Source organism: Conger conger, chromosome 14 (assembly GCF_963514075.1).
Source record: "Conger conger chromosome 14, fConCon1.1, whole genome shotgun sequence".
NCBI lineage: Eukaryota > Metazoa > Chordata > Actinopteri > Anguilliformes > Congridae > Conger > Conger conger.
The window spans coordinates 16,739,925-16,763,068 of NC_083773.1; the positions used below are offsets into that span (position 1 = coordinate 16,739,925).

The 23,144-nt window shown below is 40.8% G+C and overlaps 1 protein-coding gene across 1 annotated transcript; it reads right to left on the minus strand.

The window, feature by feature from the left end:
- Positions 1-7: 7 nt before the first annotated feature.
- hrh1 (histamine receptor H1) lies at positions 8-5,446 on the minus strand. Its single transcript, XM_061220923.1, has 2 exons — positions 5,315-5,446; positions 8-1,787 (listed from the first exon to the last, which is right to left on the minus strand). The coding sequence occupies exon 2, from the start codon at positions 1,674-1,676 to the stop codon at positions 99-101; it is 1,578 nt and encodes a 525-aa protein (XP_061076907.1). The 5' UTR covers positions 1,677-1,787; positions 5,315-5,446; the 3' UTR covers positions 8-98.
- Positions 5,447-23,144: the final 17,698 nt, after the last annotated feature.

The window sequence follows — 23,144 nt, forward strand, 5'->3', positions numbered from 1 at the left end:
ATATTACAACCACAACAGGCATGTTAAAGTGACAATGCAGGGAGTGATGATCATGAGGGCACACAGCTTCAGTACTGCTAGACCCTCTGCATACTTCCTCACAAGTGAATGTGAAGTATGCGTTTGAAAATGCGTTTGAAATTGTCATTGCAGAGCGGGTAGATGAAAGGGTTGAGTGTGGAGTTGAAGTAGCCTAGCCAGATGGTGAACATGTGGAGGTCGTGATGAACACAGGTCTTGCAGAAGGCCATGACTGTGAAGGTGACAAAGTATGGGATCCAGCAGACCATGTATGCAGCAATGATGAACCCCAGCTGCTTGGCTGCTTTGCGCTCCTTTCGGATGCGAAGGCTATGTATGCACTGCTTGGACTGCATGCAGAACCTCTGCCAGGACTGCTTCAGAGTCGCTGCGTTGGCCGCGTCCAGTGTCGGCTCAGTGTCTTGAGACCAAGGGGAGCCCACTGGTTGTAAGAATTCGTCATTACATAAAATTGAAGCATACTCTTGAACATCGGGCAAGTGTGATATCTCACAGACGCTGGCTACAGAGTTTGGCACTGACAAGTTGCAGTCATTCAGTGACAAGAACATTGTTTGCACCTTGTCGTTTTCTGACTGGAGGAAGCTAATGGGCAGGGATGTTAGATTTAGAGGTGTCTCAGGACCTGGGTTGTCTTGTGAAGGTGGAGTGCATTCTTCTGCCTCTTCAACCGGTGTTCTATGTTTTGTGACAGTGAACAATGCTGCCTGATGGAAACCTCTGTTTGTTTGTTTTTCCACCCAAGTGTCATTAATTTGTTCTGCAATGGCTTGCTTTAAGTAATATGGCTGCTCTAAGCTGTACTGGTCTACTGAACCTTCAGCATTTGTATAAGGTAGATTGCTGTGGTTCCTCGGTGTGATATCAGAAATTCCATTTTTGTCTGAGAAGCGGATGGTCTTGTTGATGTCATCCCTTTGCTGGTAATGTTGCCTCACGGTCATATATATCTGTTTGTAAAACCAGAGCATCAGCAAGGTGGGGATGTAGAAATTCACGACCGCTGTCACAACTTTGAACCATGTGACAAATTGAAAGTCTGTGTCACATTTGTTTTCCGTTTCTGGTTTTGGGCCGGTTTCGGAGAAGGCCCGCCAGCCCAAAATTGGGATGATCCACATGATGGAAAGAAACCAGGCCCCTGAGATCATCATGCTGGCTCTGCCTCTGGTGCGATATTTCAGGTACCTGAGGGGCTGGCGCACAGAGCGATAACGATCCAAGCACAAGATGAACAGGCTGAAAATGGAGGCAGTGCTGGCTACATAGTCCATTACCAGCCAAAATTTGCAAACTATATGCCCAAGGTTCCACTCTTCCACAAGCAAGTAGACTAGGTTAAGAGGCATCACAGTGACCCCAACAATCAGGTCTGCCACAGAGAGACTAACGATGTAGAGATTTCCCACTGTGTGCAGTGTCCGTTCCTTCTTAACGGCATAGAGGACCATGATGTTCATGATCACTGTCAGCAGCACCACTGTGCTAAGAAACAATCCCAGGAGGGCACTGTGTATTTGGTGTTGGAAAGAGGCAGTTGAATTTGGATATGTTCTCCCTTCAGGATCAAACTGCTTCTTCCAAGTGCTGTTTGATAAACTGTCTAAATAGAAAACTTTGGATGAGCTTTCCATTAGTGAAATATCCACCTAGTGAAATAGCTTCTTTGTATGGTGGCACTTGTGGATGGCAGAATCCATCCTGTCATGGATGTTCTGTTTTTCTGGGACTTCTTATAAAAATACCTAAAAAAGGAAATGCAGCAATTATTATTATTGAGACAGCATTTGGATGTACCCATATAAAAAAAAACCTACACACATATATATACAGTATATATAAAATGTGCTACAGGTATTTTCCCATTTTTAAATACACTTTAAATATTTCCTGTTGGTTTCAATATACAGATTTGAACTACTGATCATTTCTCAGAAAATGGCTTCAGAGCCCATTGTTTCCTGCTAAAAATAAATTTGGTATCAAAGTTGTGTGGGGAGGTCACCATCTGCACGTTAAGCACAACACTGTAAACTAATAAATCTGCCTCTTCTGATAAATCCCAGATGAGTCATATGGTCTGTTTTGGAAGAGGACTCTAGTTCTTTCAGTTGACCTCCAGTCTGGTGTCTGCTCATTTTTGATATAAACAGAAATAATAGTTCAATACTAAGGACAATTCACATACATGAATATTAAGTACTGCAATTGAATTTTATATTATGTTTGATATCATTTTTAAATAAGAATGAAGAAATATTAAACCTTAATTAATTTTCAATGCTTTACCAATTATGTCAGCAACTTTCAGTGTGTGGAATGAGACAATAATAGGGAGCATGTGACAAAGTTGTTGAAGCATTGTCTTTTTCTAAAAAATGACATGTTGATGCAAATGAATAAGTCATTGTGTGAATATTACTTTGTAGTCTTAAGAATAACTGTAATCAGTTTTCCTTCACAGTTTTATGCAAATTAATGAATTAAATCATAGTGAATTCAAAAGATAAAGGTCACACTCAGCAGTCCCTTCGAAATTAGTCCTCACTGTTGCTATGGAACCTTCTCTCTTAGAGACACAAGTGAGTTGAAGCTTACTTCCCTGCTACTATGCTACTGGAGTCAGATATTTTTCATTTTCAGCTCCTGTGTGTTTGGTTTAAAAGTACCTCTGGGAGTTTTCAAGTTTTCAAAATGGAAATTAAGCTCTGTTGTAAATCTACAAGCTTATATGTACTACCATTCAAAAGTTTAGAATCACTGAGGACTGTATAGGTTTTTGAACAAAAATCATACTTTTATTCTCCACATATCAATTTGTCTCAATTCTCTTCACTGTTGCTGATGAAACTGATTTACTTGTCCTCTTGTGCTGTTGCATCTGGGCCTTCCCTATCCTCTCTTCTTTTAGGACAGTACTGCACACTCATTTCAAGGAATTTGAGGAACCTGAGAACTATTTTATTTTTCACAATTTTCCAATTAACATTTGAATTTTAACTTTTATTCTATTGAAATGTTACTCTTGACCAATATAGCTACAGTATAGATTTAATCTAGTATATTAATTAATTGATGTGTATGCTTTGTCCAATTACAAGTTATAGAAGTAAATGACCTGGTCTACTATTGATGAAAAAACGGACAAATTGAAAAATATAAATATAAGGATAATCCTATTACTACAATTAGTAAGGTTTATTTGAGAAATGTTTTTTTAATGTCTATAATAGTCAGAGGCACTCCCTTTATGATGTGTCATCTTTCAGTATGTTTTCTTTTCTAAAAAAAAATACTAATAAGGAACAAAGACGGACAGCAAATAATCTAAATGATTAAATGTCAAATTACATCACAATATTCTCATTTAACTACTGAGAGGTTGTTCTAATACAGATAATAAAAATATAAACCAAAGAAAAACATAAATTAATAAGAATTATGAGAGAAGTCTTCAAGACAAGGTGTGATTTTAAACTGTACTATTACTATTCAATATTATTTTTGAAATTATTTGTTGAATAAAAAAAAGGCACTGGTTTGAGTGATGATAATGGTGCCAATTTGATCTGCATCAGCTTACACATCAGTGTATAATGAAAGTATGGGTTTGATCATCAATATCCCACCTGCATGAGTAAACAATGCATCAATGCAACAAGTGAGTTTACTTAAACCTCTAAAACCAACCAGCTGGATTTCAACAGTGTTCCAAAGGTTCGTTCTCAGAAATCAATATTTTTATCATATAAATGTCTGCAAATGCAATGATTATAGCATCATTCCCAATATTTGTTTTTACTTTGGATGTGGAATTGAAGAACATTTCCTATTTTCTTTTTTTGCAACTCGTAGCAACTCGTAGCATATGTGTATCTATGTACTACAGCCGCTTGCAATAACTTAAAATAATGAAAAACATTTCTCATTTTGATGTATTCCTTCGGTGAAAGAAAATTACTTCTGTTCACTTCAGGAAAACGAGACTGAATGCTGCCGCAAAATATAGCAACAAGTGATTCCTGCAGAATTCTCAGCTCTCAGATCAAAGAAGCATTGACGGTAAATCGTATGCTTGTTTTTATTACCTCACATAAAAAGGCCATCTCAGTTGTCACAAAGCTTCTGTCAACAAAATTTTAAAAGTAAATCCAGATAGTCAATTTCATTGTGATTCAATGTTTTTCACAATGAAACTGGTGTAGGATATGCACTTTACAAGTTTATAGATGAAACCGCTTGCACTAAGAGCAAATATTTACAGGATAAATGATAAACACATCCTTTGTCACTCTGTGCATAAAAGTGATTTAAATGTCCAAATTCAGATATGTGATCTACACAAAAGTGATCGGATCTCGTTTCCGATCACAGCCTAGTTACTTCCTCAAAGCGAATAGCCGGATAACACTCGAAGCACTCTTGAGGATCTACCAAATACAGTCCTTTCGCGAGATCCTGTTTGAATTTGACGTTGAAGTGCCCTGTACCGATGGAAATGCAAGTAGGCTTATACTAAAACACATCAGAAAATATAGAGTTTGCGTTAATGTTTTCAATGCTTAACCATTCGTATTTGTTTTGCTATGTGTTGAAATACCAATATATTTAAAGCAGCGGCATTGATTATTTGAAAAGCATCACGTAAAACGAAGGGGCTATATTAGGTTTGCCACACCGCCAACACCTGTTGAGTAAGATACACATTCAGTATTTACAACATTACAGTACATCGTGTATGAAAGCACTAATCTATAACTATAGCCTAACACTAATACGATAACCATAATTTAGATCATTCACATCTATTCACTTTTTACAAGTTTGTGTCAAAACCATATGCTTATTTTCTATTTTTAATTAATCAGAAACATTTGTTGCTCGCATCTGTCAAAAAATGCTCATGTATTCAACCTAGCCTATCATCAATAGCCTATATTCATTGCGCCCATGACAAAAGTTTATATTACTCACAATGTAGCTATTCCAATTGAATGAACAGCGAAATCCCGGCAAAATCAACTGACGATAACCGACAGTCTTGAAACTTGCCCGGAGGGAGTCGGGGACATCCGATCCGGATAGGACAGAATCGAGTATGTCAGAATCAATCTGAACTACTGGTTCAAGTTGTCTACACTGAGTTTCAAGGCTACGAAATGTCGTAGCTACTGTAGACTACATGTTCACACCCACTTCCACAGCGACCCACAGCTCATAAAACGCTCCAATGTCCTATTATTTCCTAATTGTGTCGAATATATAGACGTACCAGTCATGGCAATTTTCCACGATGGTTATTTTACATTACAACCATGTCTTATCCCATTCGATAAGTGCGCCCTTTAATATTTTTAGCAATGGCTGGTTTTAATTAACAGTTGACGCGATTTTTGTTCCTTTCACGCAGAAATGGCCATTATGATTCTGGGCACAAACAATGCTTAGCCTACATCACCGATGTTAACACATCACAAGCTCTTCGGGCAGTCTATGTCGTTCTTTGTTTAAAACCTTTGTTGAAACCAGTGACACTACTGCACTTTTGGGAACTTGTCAATCACAAAATATTCAATGGAGTAAAAGTAAAACAGATGTAGAACTTATTACATTTTGGAATACGTGTTTGTATGCATTGTATGAATACAACCTGTATAAAATATTGTTTTGTTTCTTGTCAGTGGTACTTTTTTGCATTGACATGTTTATAAGACCAACAGGCCTGCGTTTTATTTGATTTCACAAAAATATCAAAATTCAGGCAAGAATGTGCTTGTAAGCATGACAAATAAAATGTATAAATTGATGCATTGATTCATTATTCAAGGCTAATTACAAATAAATAGAAACCAAGTGGCCATAAGTCGCTCTTGGCATTGTTGTGATAATACAATGGATCCAGTTTCTGAATGTTCAAATGTGCTCATCACTTGAGTGTGGCGGGTCGCTGAGGGTTCAGTCATTCTCTAAAATGCTATCTGAGAAGATTGTAAGTTACTGTTACCGCAATGATGTCTCTATAGGTCATTATCTCTAATACATTTGAATATATTTCGAAATCCTTTCAAAATGTGTGACTCATCTACTTAGATTTTACTTTCAAATGAACTACACAGTAAATAGTTTTGGGTTAAATTAACTTGATTGTCAGTATTTATAAGGGTGAGGTGTGAATGGTGCGGGCATACTATGTATGCCCAGATTGGAGAAATGGGAAATGCGTACTCATGACTCCTTTAATGAAACTATTTTGAAATCATATGATGTTAAAGTCTTTCAGTTTGTTTTATGTGAACTAATAACGATCTTACCTGGCTTGGCATATTTTTATCTTGGAATCCATGTTCCACACGGTGCTATGGACAAGTGTATGTGGTCTTCACACCACACGACATGCCTGTCAAGAGCATCCCAGAGGCCAGTATTAGCCATTAATAGGTCCAGGTGGATTACCCCCTGTTTATTGCCAGAATATCTGTCATTTGGTTGCATTCTTACTTATCAATACTTATGTACATGTTTGTACAAAATAAGGTTAGATGAGGAGGACAAGAACAGCCAGTGGCATTAATTTACTTTTGCTATTGGAGAGGTGCTGACTTTTGTCAAAATCAGCATCCAGTTCAGACCCCAAAAAATCAATCAACCACTTAATTGCTCAGTTGAGTAGCAACAAAAGCAATCTGAGACACACCTGCACTGCAGCTGCTATCAGACTTGCTACCTGTGCTATCAGACATATTAAGCAACACCCCTACAGCAGTTGTGCACTGTCCTTCGACCATCTTGTTAGAGTGAACAGAACCCTGAATCATCACTGAAACTTTCAGTTTTAGTTTGTTTGCACAACATGGTACACATGCCTCTGGGGAAGTTTGGAATATTCACAAATTTGTAAGTATATACTCAATACATTTACTCTCATGTTTTAATGTTTTTTTAAATTCAGTAATCTTGTTTTTCTGAAAAACAATACTGCACAAAGTATTATAGCAGGGGTGGCAATAATTGTGGAACCTGTTTTTTGGGGAAATACATTTTCTATTTGAACAATGTAAGACAATGGTTGATTCCATTGAATCATTAATAAAGCACACTACTTTACACATGTTGGAAAATAAAGCTTATGTCAATAACTTAAGGGTGTCAATCATTCTGCAACCCACTGTAGCTGTTGTAGAGGAACCACATCGCAGAAGTATGCCTCCTGCTGTGTTGAAGCATGTCTGTTCCTTCAAGGGCCTTTGGGCCACACTCTCCACCCTGGAGATGGCTCTTAATGAAGAGTGTGTTACTGAGCACAAATTAATAGGGTGGCACATCTTATTAGCGATACCTGAGTCACATTCAGATCAGTTAGTCATCTGATCCCTGGTCATCCCTGCTGCCCCATACTGGGTGTAGTACTGCATGTGTTAAAAAATTTCAAATATTCAACGGTATGCTGACCTTGAGTCCATCTGCTGTGCAATTTGATTGAAAGCTTGAGAATTGGAGATAAAGAACGTGTCTGTTCCATCTTCTCTAATGTAATGAAGTTTCCATTCATACGGTGGTTTTATTCCATATGCAGTGCTGTTCCGTATGATATGGGCATTGTTTTCCACCAATACAATAAGAATTAATTTAACTGAGTGTAATGAATTTGCCTGAATGTGAAGCACACTGGATTTATATTCAAATACTCAAATAAAGCACATTGATTATTCTATTGAGATTTGACAGAAAGGCCATGATGGATGAATATCTACAGTTCTCTTCTGGGAATTTATTGTTGACAAAGCCTCAATGGTTAAAATGAAGACATCTCCTGTGTGTGTCAGATACATGATACTTAGCTCAGATTAATACATGCACTCTCTCCATCCCCCCAAAAGCAAACAATGAGTCTTGTTAATTGCCAACAGGAAAATTTATGACTTGTGACATATTGTCCCTAAGCAGATGATGGTGTTTTACCTGGACATGGTGCCAAGACATGAGATAGTAACTACCCAAATTCTATTTTGAGTAGAATAGAAGCATCGAAGAGAATCACGTAACTATATGTACATTAAATCTATTGGTGGTGTCCACAGTTAGGCTACCATTACTTGGTTTTTTTTTCCTGCGTACCTTGGAAATACCAACCAGGTCTCAAAAATAACCATAAAATAACCGATAAACTCTTCGGAAGGGTGGCACGAACACAGTCCTTACTGAGTGAAGTCAAGCATCTGGAGGTTGCCGAAAATTGATAGGAATTATGACTAGAAGAGAGTGCTATAGTCAGATGAAACATATCGATGGCATGTATGGCCAAAACATTTTGGCCATACACGGCATCGACATGTTTGGCGGCAAAAGATGAATACACGCATGTTGCTGGTGTGTATGGCGAAAGGAGAAGCACTTCATACTGTTAGATATGGAGATGGGTCATTGATGCTTTGGAAATGTTTTGCTGCCAGTGGTCCAGGGGCACTATTTAAGATCAGTGAATTGAACAATGAATTCAACTAAATACCAGGAGCCTAGAACACCTTTCACTCAATTTACCACGATGCATTACAATGTTTCACTGCTGGAGTTTCTTTTATTTCCAGCTATGTTACAATGGGTAGGTTGTTGTGGTTTGTTGTACCAGTGTACTATAGAACAAAATAATCTTACATCACAGTATGCTCCGTGGTTGGTTACACATAATTTGTAACCAGCCTCCGAGAAAAATCATTTTATAAATTCATATTTATGAACTGTCTCATGTGACATATGACACGTCACGTGTTTAAATCTGTGTTCTAGAAAATTTGAACATTGTAAATATGTTATTCTTGTTGTTGTATTTGTTCGTTCAGAGGTGGCGCATGGGAAGGAAAAGGAAAATATAACACTGTAAATTTAAAGTGTTGAAATTCTCCACTTGGTGTAATATCAATATCTAATATAGAGGACTAGTGCATTTAGAAGCATTCCTTGCATCACTGCTATTCAGCCTTAAGAGCTAATTGAGAAAATGTGAACATTCATGTGCATGTAATTAGTTGGACATCTTTGACATTCCAGATCTTAAGGATGTGTTGAAACTATCGTAAGAATCCAGAACAAATGAGATAGGAGTACTGTAATTTGGTAGTCTAAAATGAGACCCCATTTAGCCTGTGGTATGTGTTTGTTCTTCTTTAATATTTAGACTCTAAAATATGTGGTCAAGAGGACATTTTTGGAGGAAGGATACTTATTTTTAATGGATAATGCAAAAATGCAAAAATAGTTGTTGAGAATTTGTGCCATAAGAATTTAAAAACAGTGCAAATCATAAAAAAAAACTGGGCTGGTGCACCACTATCAAAAGGCTCCAGGAATTTTAAAGGATCATTCAGTCTTGGAAAGGCTAGGCATATTGTGAAAGTCTTTGTGTACATTAAAAATGGCAATGCATGCATTTGAAAAGGCTGAACCTATTTCATCAGACTATTGACACATTTATTCCTCCCGTAATAATGGAAAGTAAGCAGAGCTAAGACAGAGTTCTGTTGAATTCCAGCACATGTTAAGCACTATGCATATCAGGTCATTCTGTGTGAATTGGAAAGGAAAGTTACATGACCTCTCTGGAGTTTTTTTTTTCAGTTGTTTCCCAATACTATCGCATGTATTTTATCTATTCTGTGGTGCAAAGAAAAGCTACAGTACGGTTCTAAAGTCATATCCGGGGAGACATTAATTTTTGGTATTTCACTGTTATGGCATATACAATCTGAAATGATAGTGGCTTTCAGATCCTTGTAGGAGCAGATTAATGGATAAAGAATATCTTTCCATTGTTCCAGTAAAATCACCAGGAAGGAAGTACATGGCCATCATTCCTACCAGGTTATTACTGAATTGTTTTACCCAGGCATTCCCTCGGTTATTTCTGCACTCCTGCATCTGCTTTCCACAGCTTCCATTATCCGCTACGGTGATTCACTTGGTCCCTATTGCAGCCATTAGTTAGATTAGAAGTTAGAAGTAGGATTATGCGAAATTGGGCACACCATGGTCTTTTGTACAATATGTTTGATATTGTAGGTTCCCCAAGAATTGACAAGCTCTTTGACATCTTGACAAGTTTTGACTTGAAGATTTACATCTGGTATTGTTTCTTAGACATACAAACATACAGACAGATCTTTTTGGTAGCATGCAGGGATGAAATACATAACAATAATCCTTCTCCCATTATGTTTTTTCTTTGTGTCAAATTATGACAAAATGATGTAGAAGATAGCATAGCATATCTTTATTCTTTTCCCCAAAAGAAGCGCATCTTTCATACTTGCAACAATGATGTATGCTGGCAAGCAAATTGCTGTAGTTCTTAGAATCTGGCTTCTTTATTTGTGACTAAGGATTGTGTTTTGCAGTCTGATTACATTACAGAAGCTGCATAAACTAATGTTGATTCAGTGCAGCACACAGCACGAATTCACACCATGGTAATTCATTGTGCAGGGCTTGCTCCTTTCCCTGTCCCTCTGCACCATGGCAGATTTATACCCACCATTCTGCACAAGAATTTGTGGGTGGGGGTTCACTGATATTTTAACAGTAATATGAGCCAGCAGCAGAATGACAATGTGGCCAGCTCTGCTATGTTGGATGCAAATCAGGACAAGAGTTTTCCAAATGAGAGCCTCCTTGAGCAGTGTGGCAACCATGCTGGATAATTTGCTTATCAAACAACCTGCAATGGAAACTCTTGACAAAACAACAAATCCCAAGCTCACTTTCATATCATGAACTGAAGTTCTATTCAATAAATGAAGTGTTTTCCACACATAGCTGTTTTAATTTGAAAAGAATTTCAAAGATGCTATCCTCAATTACTCCAAATTATATTGTACACTATTAGAGGGGGCCACAGACTGCCCTACTGAATGCCTCTAATATGGTAGTCCGGATTTGAAAATACCAGGGGAAAATATTTCTGAATGGTTTTCTGCTTTTTTTTTAGAAGAATATATTATTACTTAATAAGGCAGAAATGCCAACATCCTCTTATTCAAACCAAATATTGATATTGTGAATTGATTTGCACACCTGAGCATTGGAAATGTTAATTGCTTCTGCTGTTCCTCTAACACAGAACCTGTATTTCACTCTCAGGCCATCCTGCTGCATGTGTAACCATTTTGAAGTTGAAATTCAGTGAATGCACAGTGAAAGCACAGTGAGATGACTGATTCAAGGATAATGATCCTCACATTGATTATATTGTTTGTTTTATTCGTCCCAAAGTTTTTTTTATGAGTTACAGCTTTCCATTGGAAACCACAACAGCTCTTTTTCAATTTTGATGTTTACCTTGATGTTAAAATGGTGACAGTGTAGAACAACAGGAAGAGCCAAGTAAGGGGATCTCACGGGCCCTCTGGGGTTTCGCCCATTAAGCTGTTGTCTGACAGACGATGATCATTAGAAACTGCTTTACAAGCAAGAAGTAATCCTCCCCCAGAAAACCCCCAATGCTGCCAGGCCTCCTGTCTTTCTCTTCTACCTTTAAGGACCCATCTGGAGAGACGGCCTCCTAATACTGGATGAAGTGAGCAGCGCAAAATAAAAACTAAAAAGTGTGCCATGACTGTATTTCGCTTTAACAGGGATTCATAGCAGTTTCTGGATAATTATAGTTACAGTCTGAATATGGGCTCTAATGTTTAATCGTACATTACATTACATTACATTACATTACATTAATGGCATTTGGCAGACACTCTTATCCAGAGTGACGTACAACAAAGTCCATACCCATAACCAGGGATAAGTGCGCTGAAAGTACAATTTCAACTGCTATCTGCACAACAAAGATAAGGACCAGGCCCTATTAGAATTTTTTTTTTTGATGCGAGCCATGACAGGCAGCCAATGGAGGGAAGTAAGCAGGGGGGTGACGTGTAAGTATTTGGGAAGGTTGAAGACCAGACGAGCTGCTGCATTCTGGATAAGTTGGAGAATAGTATGAGGTATATTAAGTGCTCATAGTAAAAGGCAACAGTTTGCAAGATGTCTAACTGCTAATTTTGGAATAAGTGGTCTAATTTACCATTGTGAGGTACCCACTCACTCAAGACAATTAGTAGTTCTTATTCACAGCGATCTTGCCCGTGTTTCCACATTATTTTCTCCCTACTGTTGGTAGGTTCCCTGTACATGTGTTGCCCATACATTCACTACAAAGAAGTGATGCTCCTGTTTTTTTGGCAATGCAGAGATTGCTCTTCAACTTGGAAGTTGAAGATGTAGTTTCCCTTATCGCACAACCTCAATAATGGTGGCCCCGTTTTCTCTCGCTCACTTCCGCAGTTTTACTTAACCTGGCTGCCAATGCAGTTTCCCTCAAATCGCCCGAATGTTGGGAACAAAAAGCAACCACTTGATTTGAGCTCAATTCACCCTCAGGGAGATGGCCACAGAAGACACCAAATATTATTACTTGGTTGCATCTCCCAGAAGCTCCACAGCAGTGAGGGTAGTTAGTCTGATCGAACAAACCCTGGAACAAAAGAAATACACCGTTCTGAAAGGCCACCTCAAAGAGACATTGGGCTTGTCAGAATCTGAGCACGCTTGCCAGTTCATATGCTGCCCGTGCTGGGTGATCACACACCATGTTTCCTGTTTAAGGAACTTTTCCTTCTACAACTCCCAGACTAGGTTTGGCTAACCCTTGCCAATTCTGCGATCCAGGATTTCCGCTTGCTAGCCAAGGAAGTTGCTGCAACACTGGCCGCCATTTCCCAGCGCCATACCCAATGAACCAGCCAGTGCCTGTCTCCACCACTGCTATATCATTTGACCTTATATACATTCACTGAGCACTTTATTAGGTATTCATTAAACTTATTTTTTGGATTTATTCTGCTGTAGCCTATCAAATTACAGTTATGATGCGTTGTGTGTTCAGAGATGCTCTCCTGCATACCACTGTTGTAATGTGTGGTTATTTGGCCATTCTCCTTTGACGTCTCTCATTCACAAGGTGTTTTTGTCTTCAGATCTCCTGCTCACTGGATTTTTTGTTTGTTTTTTTGCACCATTCTTTGCAAACTCTAGAGACTAGTCCGCGTGAAAATCCCAGACGATCAGAAGTTTCTGAGATACTCAAACCACCCTGTCCGCCACCAACTATCATTCTACGGTCAAAGTCAGTTAGATCACATTTTTTCCCCATTCTGATGGTTGATGTGAACATTTCTTGAAGCTCCTGGCCCGTATCTATATGATTGTATGCAATTTACGAAATAAAAACGAAATAAAATCCTGTGAGTGGCAGTTCTGCGGATGGGAATACCTTGTTAAGGAGAGAAGTCAATGGAGAATGGGCTGGTAGAAAGGCTACGGTAACTCAGATAACCACTCTGTGCCTTGTGTCACCAGTCCAGGCTGGTGGTGGTGGTGTAATCGTGTTGGGAATGTTTTCTTGGCCCACTTTTTAATACAAATCAATCATCACTTGAATGCCACAGCCCATTTGAGTATTGTTGCTGACCATGTGCATCTCTTCATGGCCACAATGTACCCATCTTCTAATGGCTACTTCCAGCATGATAATACACCATGTCACAAAGAAAAAGTAATCTCAAACTGGTTTCATGAACTTGACAATGAGTTCAATGTTCTTCAGTGTCACCGGATCTGAATCTAATAGAACACCTTTGGGATGTGGTAGAACTGTAGATATACAGCATGAATATGCAGCTGACAAATCTGCAGAAATTGCATGATGCAATCATGTCAACATGGAACAGAATCTCAAGGAGTGTTTACAACATCTTATGGAATCCATGGCATGAAGAACTGAGGCTGTTTTTCAAGCAAAGGGAGGCCCTACCCAGTATTAGTATAGTGTTCCTAATAATGTGCTTAGTGAGTGTATATGTATATAATGTACAAAGCCTTCAGGATTATGTTTTTATCATCATTATAAATTTGACTGCAGAGCCAGGAAGTGCCTGTCCACCTGTAACTTCAGTAAGTCAAGAAACTGGTTGGCCACCACTCACAGCTCTGCAGCATCAGGAAAACCAGGCCCTGCCCTCGATGCTGCTAATGGCAGCACTATCCCTATTGGGCTTGTCAACGCTGAAACATTTGGCTCGCTGTCATGTGAGCACAGTGATGCAGTCACAACAAAGCTGTCTAGCCCCAACAAAACTCTCACCTTTGGCTGGAGTTCTCAGACCTCCCCACATCTACCTCCTCGTCTGCCTTCACCAAACATGGATTGGAGCATTACATCTCCACCACAGGCCCACCTGAGCACCGAGCCTGGCGCCTCGACCCCCACAAACTCGCTATTGCAAAGGCACACCATTTGACCTATTAGATTTCCTTCAAATTCCATTTGGCCTGAAAAATGCAGCACAGACTTTCCACTGTACTGTGTGACGTGCCTTTCATATTTGTCGATGTGGACGACATCCTGGTAGGCAGCACATCCAAGGCTGAACACCTGTCACACCTCCGCCTTCTCTTCAGTTGCCTTAATCATCAACCCTGCAAAAGGCCAGTGTAGGGGATATGCCTCTAGCTTATATGTAAAATGGTAAATGGTTGGCATTTATATAGCGCCTTTATCCAAAGTGCTGTACAATTGATGCTTCTCATTCACCCATTCATACACACACTCACACACCGATGGCGATTGGCTGCCATGCAAGGCACCGACCAGCTCATCAGGAGCATTTGGGGGTTAGGTGTCTTGCTCAGGGACACTTTGACACAGCCCGGGCAGGGGATCGAACCGGAAACCCTCCGACTGCCAGACGACTGCTCTTACTGCCTGAGCCATGTCGCCGCAAATGTAGAATTGCGAGGATTCAAATGTTTCCATCTTAATGATTCTCAAATATCTAGCCAATTATCTGGTGTAGCAGTATAACTGCAAAAAGTAATCAGTCTAATAAAATGACTAATATTTAAAATATTTAACCAGAAATGAGGAATTAAAATGACCAATATTAATAGTCAAATGTGAAACATAACCTGAAGGTTGGAGTTCATAAGACAAATTTGACTTGGCTGTCATGTTCATCTAACATCAAAACAGATAAAATAATTGAATAAACAAAGTACTAGCGCAGAACATAAACGGGCAGATCTAACAGGGGGAAGATAAAAGGAAAGATAAGAGTGAGTGTGTTTGCATGCAAAAGGAAAGGGTAATGGTTGCATTAATAGCTCTGTCGGCATGGCGGACTTACCTAACTTTGCTACAAGTATCACTCTGCAAAGATGGAAGCGATACAAGTAACTACTAGGTTATTCACAAACTGGACTGTTAGTTATGGTTCTGAGTTAGCTGTGAGGAGAAGGTGCATGAAAGACCATGCACGGTGTACTCTACCTTATATGCGATAGACTGCGAACCTATTGACCCTACACCAGTTCTGACCGCCTTCCATCGATTTCCTTGGACGCCACATCACAGTGGCCTGGGCAATCCTGCTGCCATCTAAGGCGGGGGCAGTGTAGCATTTCCCATGCCCTGTTACTGTCATGGCCCTGCAGGAATTCCTGGGAATGGTGAATTTTGACCACCATTTTGTTCCTCGGGCTGCCTACCTGATGCGACCACTTAGGACCCCTAAAGGGCAAGCCCCCTAAACACACCGACAGACATATCCAAGGCTTTTTCTGCTACTAAAAAAGTCCTCGCAAGTGCAACAATGCTGTCCCACTCATTGGCAGATGCACCTGTTGCATTGACCACTGATGCCTCAGATCATGTCATTAGTGTGGGGTTTGGGCAGCTAGTCAAGGGGGTTTAGCAACCACTTGCTGTTTTTAGCCACCTGCTTCATTCCAACAAGCAGAAATAATACATTTTGACTGAGCTCCTCTCCCTGTGTAGTTTAAGCTGTGAGTGTCAGGTACTTTTCTTATACTTAAAAGTACACTGTAGTTTTTGTGTCTATGGTGATCAGTAATACCACAGGTATTGTAGAAAAAGACAAAACATTTTTCTTCTTCTAACTAGCTAAATAATGTAGACTATTCACTCCCAAAAACTTTTGTCCTGCATTATAAATTAGTAACACCACTTTTTGTTTTTCTAACTAAATGTATACGTTTTTCATGTCTGCTGTGTGAATATGCCCAGACATGGCTTGCAACACTTTTCAAAGAATCAGCCGAGTACACTTAGTTGAGGAGTTCTTGTTTGATGCTCTGCCGCTTTGACCCAACCTCAATACACCTTTCCGAAGAGCTTTAATACAAATGAGAAGGAAGGATGTTGAATTTGAATTACAGGTGCTTTCATTTACAATTTACAATTTTTATTCTACATTATTAGTATCTGGAATGTTCTCCTTTAGTGTCATTTTCATTTTGATTGCATTTTAAGACATGCAAGTGTCCCTACTGTAGAAATGTGGACTAAATACATGTGAAGAGTGTCATATGTTATCATGTGACCATGGTGGGTATGTGGATTTTGTTCGCAGTTCTGAATTGAATTCTAGATGTTGTGGTAGGGACAATGACAGCCACAGACCTTTTAGATGTAATGCACAGAGACTTCACTTGATTTGGTAAAGCGTCCATGCTAATACTTTCCTTCTTCCCTTCAGAAGTAGGTTATGAATATCAATAAGATTTCAAAACCGCTCACAGACAAGCGGGCTGGTGCCAGAGGTCTTTGGTATGTTGGCTTCGCAGTCCAGTGGGCTGCGTGTCACCTGCTCCAGATGGCAGAGTTTTCCCCTTTATGCTGTCACTCAGCTCTCTCCTAGAGACTCTCAAATGATGAATCTCATCATTCACTCCACAGAACTTGACTTGAGTGAGGTCATTGTGCTGGAGAACACCGATGAGTCAGCGTCATGATGACTCAGTTGACTCTTTGGGGGAAGCAGTGAGAATAGACAAAGGGCGTGCAGATTTCCATAGTGTGATGGACGGATGTTGTGTATGCAGCATTAATGAGACCCCCACAGACATACACTTACATGTGCACACACACACACACACACGCACACTATAGGTCTTTTCACACACATCAAAAGGCCAAGCAGCCAAGCTGGGCATGTGTGATAACTGGGCCAGGAAATCATCATTTAAATTCAAAGTCATAGTCATAGCTTTTAAATAGCAGCCAGTAGGAAGAAGGAAAAATATAGCTTTGTCTGGCAGTCTGTAACCAAAATGTGTGAATTAATTGACTAATGAACTCTGACTGAGACTGGGAACTTGGTGACTGAAAATTGGTTTGTGATCTTAATCTACAGTAGGAACTATTTTTTGTTAGTTACAGCAATAAATGATCCAGCAAATACTAATCAAACATAAACAATTTGGCAACAAAGACTGTTGGCATCTGGATAGAACAGTGGGTGGTTCATGCTAGGTGAATGTCTTTACTTTTGGTCTTACCACCTGCAAATAAATGGTCCACTTTGCAGAAATTATTCTTAAAATACACTACTTCAATGTGCCTTTACCTGGCATTGTACCAGTATTTCTCTAAAATCAACTAAAATAGGTAGACTAATAAACTAAGCATTTAATTGATCACATTCTTAGATACAAAGGCTTTGTGTTCCACCAACCTTAACTTGGGATTCATTCTTTCAACTAGAATTTTAAACCAGAGCATTAACTGACAGGTTAACAGGAGGTACAGGATATGGGTGGGATATATATTTACTGTGCTGCTATAAAATGTTAATTTTGATTATGATCTTTACATGAATGAAATGAGTAAATTCTGTGTCTTTAAGTTAGTATTATGTGGCATATCACTTGAAGTGATTTGGCAGTTGAGGCAATAGATTTACACTATTTTACACTGGTGGTTGGCAAGGAAGGCTTACTGCCAACTTATGCTCTATTTTAGTAGCCAAAAGAAAGTATGATTTCATATAGATGGTTTGGTGGTTACAGTTATTGATTAAATCAGGAATCATGCCTGACTGTTTGCATCCTGTATGAAACCTTGGCCGAATCAATAAGCGAACCAACATTGATATACACAGCTAATTGATTCAGACATAATTGTTGGAAACAAGAACCTGAAGGCACACTGTAATTACTTGACTCGCTCATTTTCTAGGCAGATCTTCTCCTGCCTCTTATCCAGGTTTATGGTTATACCCTGGAAAGGCATAATAGAGAAGTTAATGTTACACGGATATGACAAGCAACATTACGTTATGTTATAGGCATTTGGCAGATGCTCTTATCCAGAGCGACATAGAGCAAAGTGCATACCCATAACAAGTGTGACAAGTGCACTGAAAGACCCTAGAGGGAAGTACAGGTTCAAGTGCTAGGAATACCACAAAGATAAGGACTTGGGCCTTGTTGATTAATCTGATGTCAAAGGATTATATCTATAAAACCAACACTAAGAATAATAAAGTATACGCTGAACAATACACAGTTTACATTGCCAAACAAAAGCAATAAAACCATCCTAGCGAATCCAACCCAAGTAATAATGAGATACACATTTTGAGATTACAGGGAGGTAGGGAGGGGTGGGGAGAGGTGCAGCTTGAAGAGGTGCATCTTCAGTCTGTGCTTGAAGGTGGTCAGAGTCCCTGCTGTTGTGACCTTGATAGGGAGGTCATTCCACCACCGTGCGGCCAGAACAGACAGCAGTCGTGACCGGGAAGTGCAAGCACAGAGAGGGGGAGGCCCCAGGTTGTAGGGTCAGATGATCCCCTTAACTGCCTGGAAAGCTAGCACTAATGTTTTGAATTTTATGGATGCCATAACAGGCAGCCAGTGGTGGGAAGTGAGGAGTGTGGGAGTGTCTAAGGAGGTTGAAGACCAGACAAGCTTCTGCATTTTGGATGAGTTGGAGAGGTCTGATGGCAGATGCCAGAAGGCCAGCCAAGAGAGTGTTGCAGTAGTCCAGGCGGGACAAGACCATCGCTTGAACCGGGTGCTGGGTTGAGTAATAGGTGAGAAAGGAATGGATTATCTGGATGTTGTATAGGAAGAATCTGCATGACCGGGTCACTGCCCCAATGTTCTCGGAGAGGGACAGTCTGTTGTCCATCACCACTCTGAACTTCCTTGCACAGGGTGTTGGCATCACCGGGGTGTCCCCTAGGGAAATGGAGAAATCAAGAAGGGGAGAGGTTAGTGCAGGAATGAAGATAATTTCTGTCTTACCTGGGTTGAGCTTCAGATGGTGCTTGTCCATCCAGCTCTGGATGTCACTCAGGCAAGCAGAGATGTGGGCTGAAACCTGTGTGTCAGATGGTCAGAAGGAGAAAAAGAGTTGGGTGTCATCAGCATGGCAATGGTAAGACAAACCATGAGCACTGATAACAGGGTCAAGGGATTTAGTGTGAAGGGAGAAAAGAAGGAGAGGAAGGACTGAGCCCTGGAGAACTCCTGTGGCAAGGGGACGAGGTGCCAACACTGTTCCAGTCCAGGCAACCAGGAAGGACTGACCAGAGAGGTAGGACGCAATCCAGTTCATGGAGTAATCCACAGTATCAAAGGCAGTAGAGGAATAGAAGAATCAGGACAGAGGAGAGCGAGGCTGCTCTGCTGGCATGTGATTCACTGACAGAGAGGAGTGCGGTCTCTGTCAAGTGGCAAAGTCTGAAGCCAGACTGGTTGGTGTCTACTAGGTTGTTCTGGGAAAAGAAAGAAGAGAGTTGGTTAGAAACAGCTCATTCAAATATTTTGGATAAAAAAAGAAGAAAAGATACCAAACGTTTATTCTGTAAGATGGAGAGGTCCAGAGTGGGCTTTTTCAGCAGCGTGGTGAAAGAAAGAAAAGGGGAAACATCCAGAAGACAAGGAGGATTTCACGAGAGAGGTGACAATGGGAGGATGTCTGGGAGGAAGAGGGGATAGGTCCTGAACACAGGTGGTAGGGCGGTGGGAAAGAAGGTGTTGGGAAACATCAGAGTCTGTTAGAGGAGAGAAAGTGAAGAAAGAGGGGGTGCGCACAGAGGGGGGCGGTGGTTGCAAAGGAGCTATGGATATCTACAATCTTCTCCTCAAAGTCTGCAAAGTCATCAGCAGGAAAGGAGGACTGAGGTAGGGAAGGATGCAAAGTCATTGGCAGCAAAGGAGGACTGAGGTGATGAAGTCTGAGAAGAAAAGAGAACAACACATGCTTCATTTTAAGTTAGTCACATTCAATTGCACTTTTGGCAGACGCTCTTATCCAGAGTGATGTGCATCAAAGAGCAAAATGCATACCCATAACCAGGGATAAGTGCGCTGAAAGACCCTGTCCTGGAATGCATGACTTCTGTCCTGGAATGGGCTTTCATGCTGAAGTGTTCTCTCTGTTTGTGGAGGTGGTGACATGTATGTTGCTTTTTGCTGGTCAATTACCCTTATTCAGCTAACTAGCTGTATACATTTAACATTTACATTTTTGTCATTTGGCAGAAGCTTTTAATCCAAAGCGACTTACAAGTGCATAGGTTCTACCATAAGTCAAAGAATCACATCCAGAACTAGGAAAATACACATAGAATGCTGTTCTAAACATAGTCGTCATCATAAGTGCAATTTTTTTTGGTGTGGTGTTACAGAGAGGTTGGTTGTTGTGCAGCTCCTTGTGAAGATGAGGTTGAGAAGGTTGCCTGCTTTGTGGGTGGGAGGGGAAAGAGTGAGGGTAAGGTCAAAAGAAGAAAGGAGGGAGAGAAAGGTAGACTGGGTGGACTCTGAGTTGAGGTTGAAGTCACCCAGGAGGATCAAGGGGGTGTCATTGACTGGTGAGGAGCTGAGGAGGATGTCCATCTCATCCAAGAAGCTCCCCAGAGGACCCGGGGGGCGATAAACAACAATAATAAACAGTTTGCACGGCAAAGTAACAGAAACCGCATGAAATTCAAAAGAGGAGAAGGCGGAGGATGTGGAGAAGACACTAGATCTCCATGAGGATGAGATTAGGAGACCTGTGCCACCTCCTCTGCCAGAGGTTCTGGGTGTGTGGGAAAAAGAGAAGGCAGAAGAAAGGGCAGCAGGGGTGGCTGTGTTCTCTGGTGAGAGCCACGTTTCAGTTAAAGCAAGAAAGTCAAGGTTGAGGTGGGAGGCATAGGCAGATATGAAGTCTGCTTTCTGGACGGCGGACTGGCAGTTCCAGAGGCCACCAGCCACACAGAGATCAATACCAGCGGATCTGGGAGGGAAGATGAGGTTTGAGATATTCTGCCCATGTTGGCGGGAGGCGAACCTCCTACCTGACTGGGACCTGGGGAGAGGAGAGAGGACAGGGATGGGAAGGAAACACATGGAGGGAACTAGGGAGGACAAGGGGAATACTACACAGTGGAAGGAGGGCCGCAGCAAAAACAAAATCAAACATCAGGCTCTCTGACAGCCTCGATGGACACCCGTAGATAGACACCCTCGACTTTGTGCGCCTGCGACTTCGTATGCCGAGGCAAGTAGCCGAGGCTGCTGCACACAGCTGCCGCTGGTGCGCTACACAGCTGCTTAAATAACACTAACGCTGAATACAGAAAATGCTACCAACCCACTGCAGAACACTAATGCACACTGAAGTGAGTTCAGGTGTGCCAGTAATTATACCCTGAGCAGGGTGCAAACTATATATGCCAGTGTCGGTTCACCCTGTACATTAGACCACAGTCAATGTTAAATGGATTGAGGTGCAAAATCTTCAGCTGTTTTAAAGAGAGAACTTTGCATAAAATCCAGAGACAGATGCAACCCTGCTTGCCCACACCTGCTGCTAGCTACAGAAAAATATATTATGGGGGCGACATGGCTCAGGCAGTAAGAGCAGTCGTCTGGCAGTCGGAGGGTTGCCGGTTCGATCCCCCACCTGGGCTGTGTCGAAGTGTCCCTGAGCAAGACACCTAACCCCCAAATGCTCCTGATGAGCTGGTTGGCGCCTTGCATGGCAGCCAATCGCCGTCGGTGTGTGAGTGTGTGTATGAATGGGTGAATGAGAAGCATCAATTGTACAGCACTTTGGATAAAGGTGCTATATAAATGCCAACCATTTATATTTTCAATAAAATATTTCTATCCATAATTTTGGATGCATAAATGGCCTTTTGAAAATGTAGCCAAGTTAATTTACAAAGACGGAAGGGTTCTGTGTGAAACTAACGATGAAATCAATGACCACCTTGAAAAATCAAACTATGAAGGGCTTTGTTAATAGTGAAGATATGGATATTGCAATCAAGGGACCAGCTCTACAGTGATCCAAGCTCATTTCCATGACAAGTGTGTCCTGTAGTGATGTGAGTGCTGGATATTACCACTGTAATTTGTGTGTGATGAATGGACATTTGATTGCTAACTATTTGCAGGTAATTTTTTCTGATCTCCATATATGCCTTCCAAGCATGTAGGGTCTGTTGATATTTGTTTTCACTGTAAAATCTGCAATCTGTTCAGACCCAAGAAACCGTGTGGGTTCAATTAAATGCGCAATCAAGTGTGTTAATTGATCCATTAAAGGCAATCTTTGGGATTTTGAATGTATACAGCGGCAAAAAACCCACCGCCTCCTCTCCAGTCAGCCTCTTGGGGACGCAATTTTGATAGGCTGGTAAGGCCGGCTCCTGGCTGAGAGCTGCCCTCATTGGATGAGCTACCGGGAGCGATGAAAAACGGAAGTCCCCGAAAATCTGTCCTGGAATAGTCACAGATATCAGATTTGTTTCCCAGAGTAGTTGGTTTATTGCTATCTGTCGGAATGTGAAGAGAATTTCATTACCAGCTTGCCTACCCCAGCTTCAAGTACTGAGTGACAGTGTGAACCTGCTTACCGTGTAGATCTCCAAGGGCAGGAGTGAATAACCACTATCGCACACAATACATACCAGATGGCTGTGCAGAACCATTTTGTTTCTTCTGAAATGTTATAATATGCAGTTCTTAAATTTTAAATAAACTTAATTCCCATTTTCCTCCTAGTCCTAGATCAGGCATTGTGAATATGGCCACATACAAATTCTGCCCCTTAGGATGCCCCTTTTAACAGATATTTAGCTGACAGTAATGTAGAGAAATGTAGGATTAAGGACTTCAACCACCAACCTTCCAGGTCCCAGTAACCTGCACCTTAGCCACAAGGCTACATGCTGCTGTTATTCAAATTGCAAATCAGACACAAG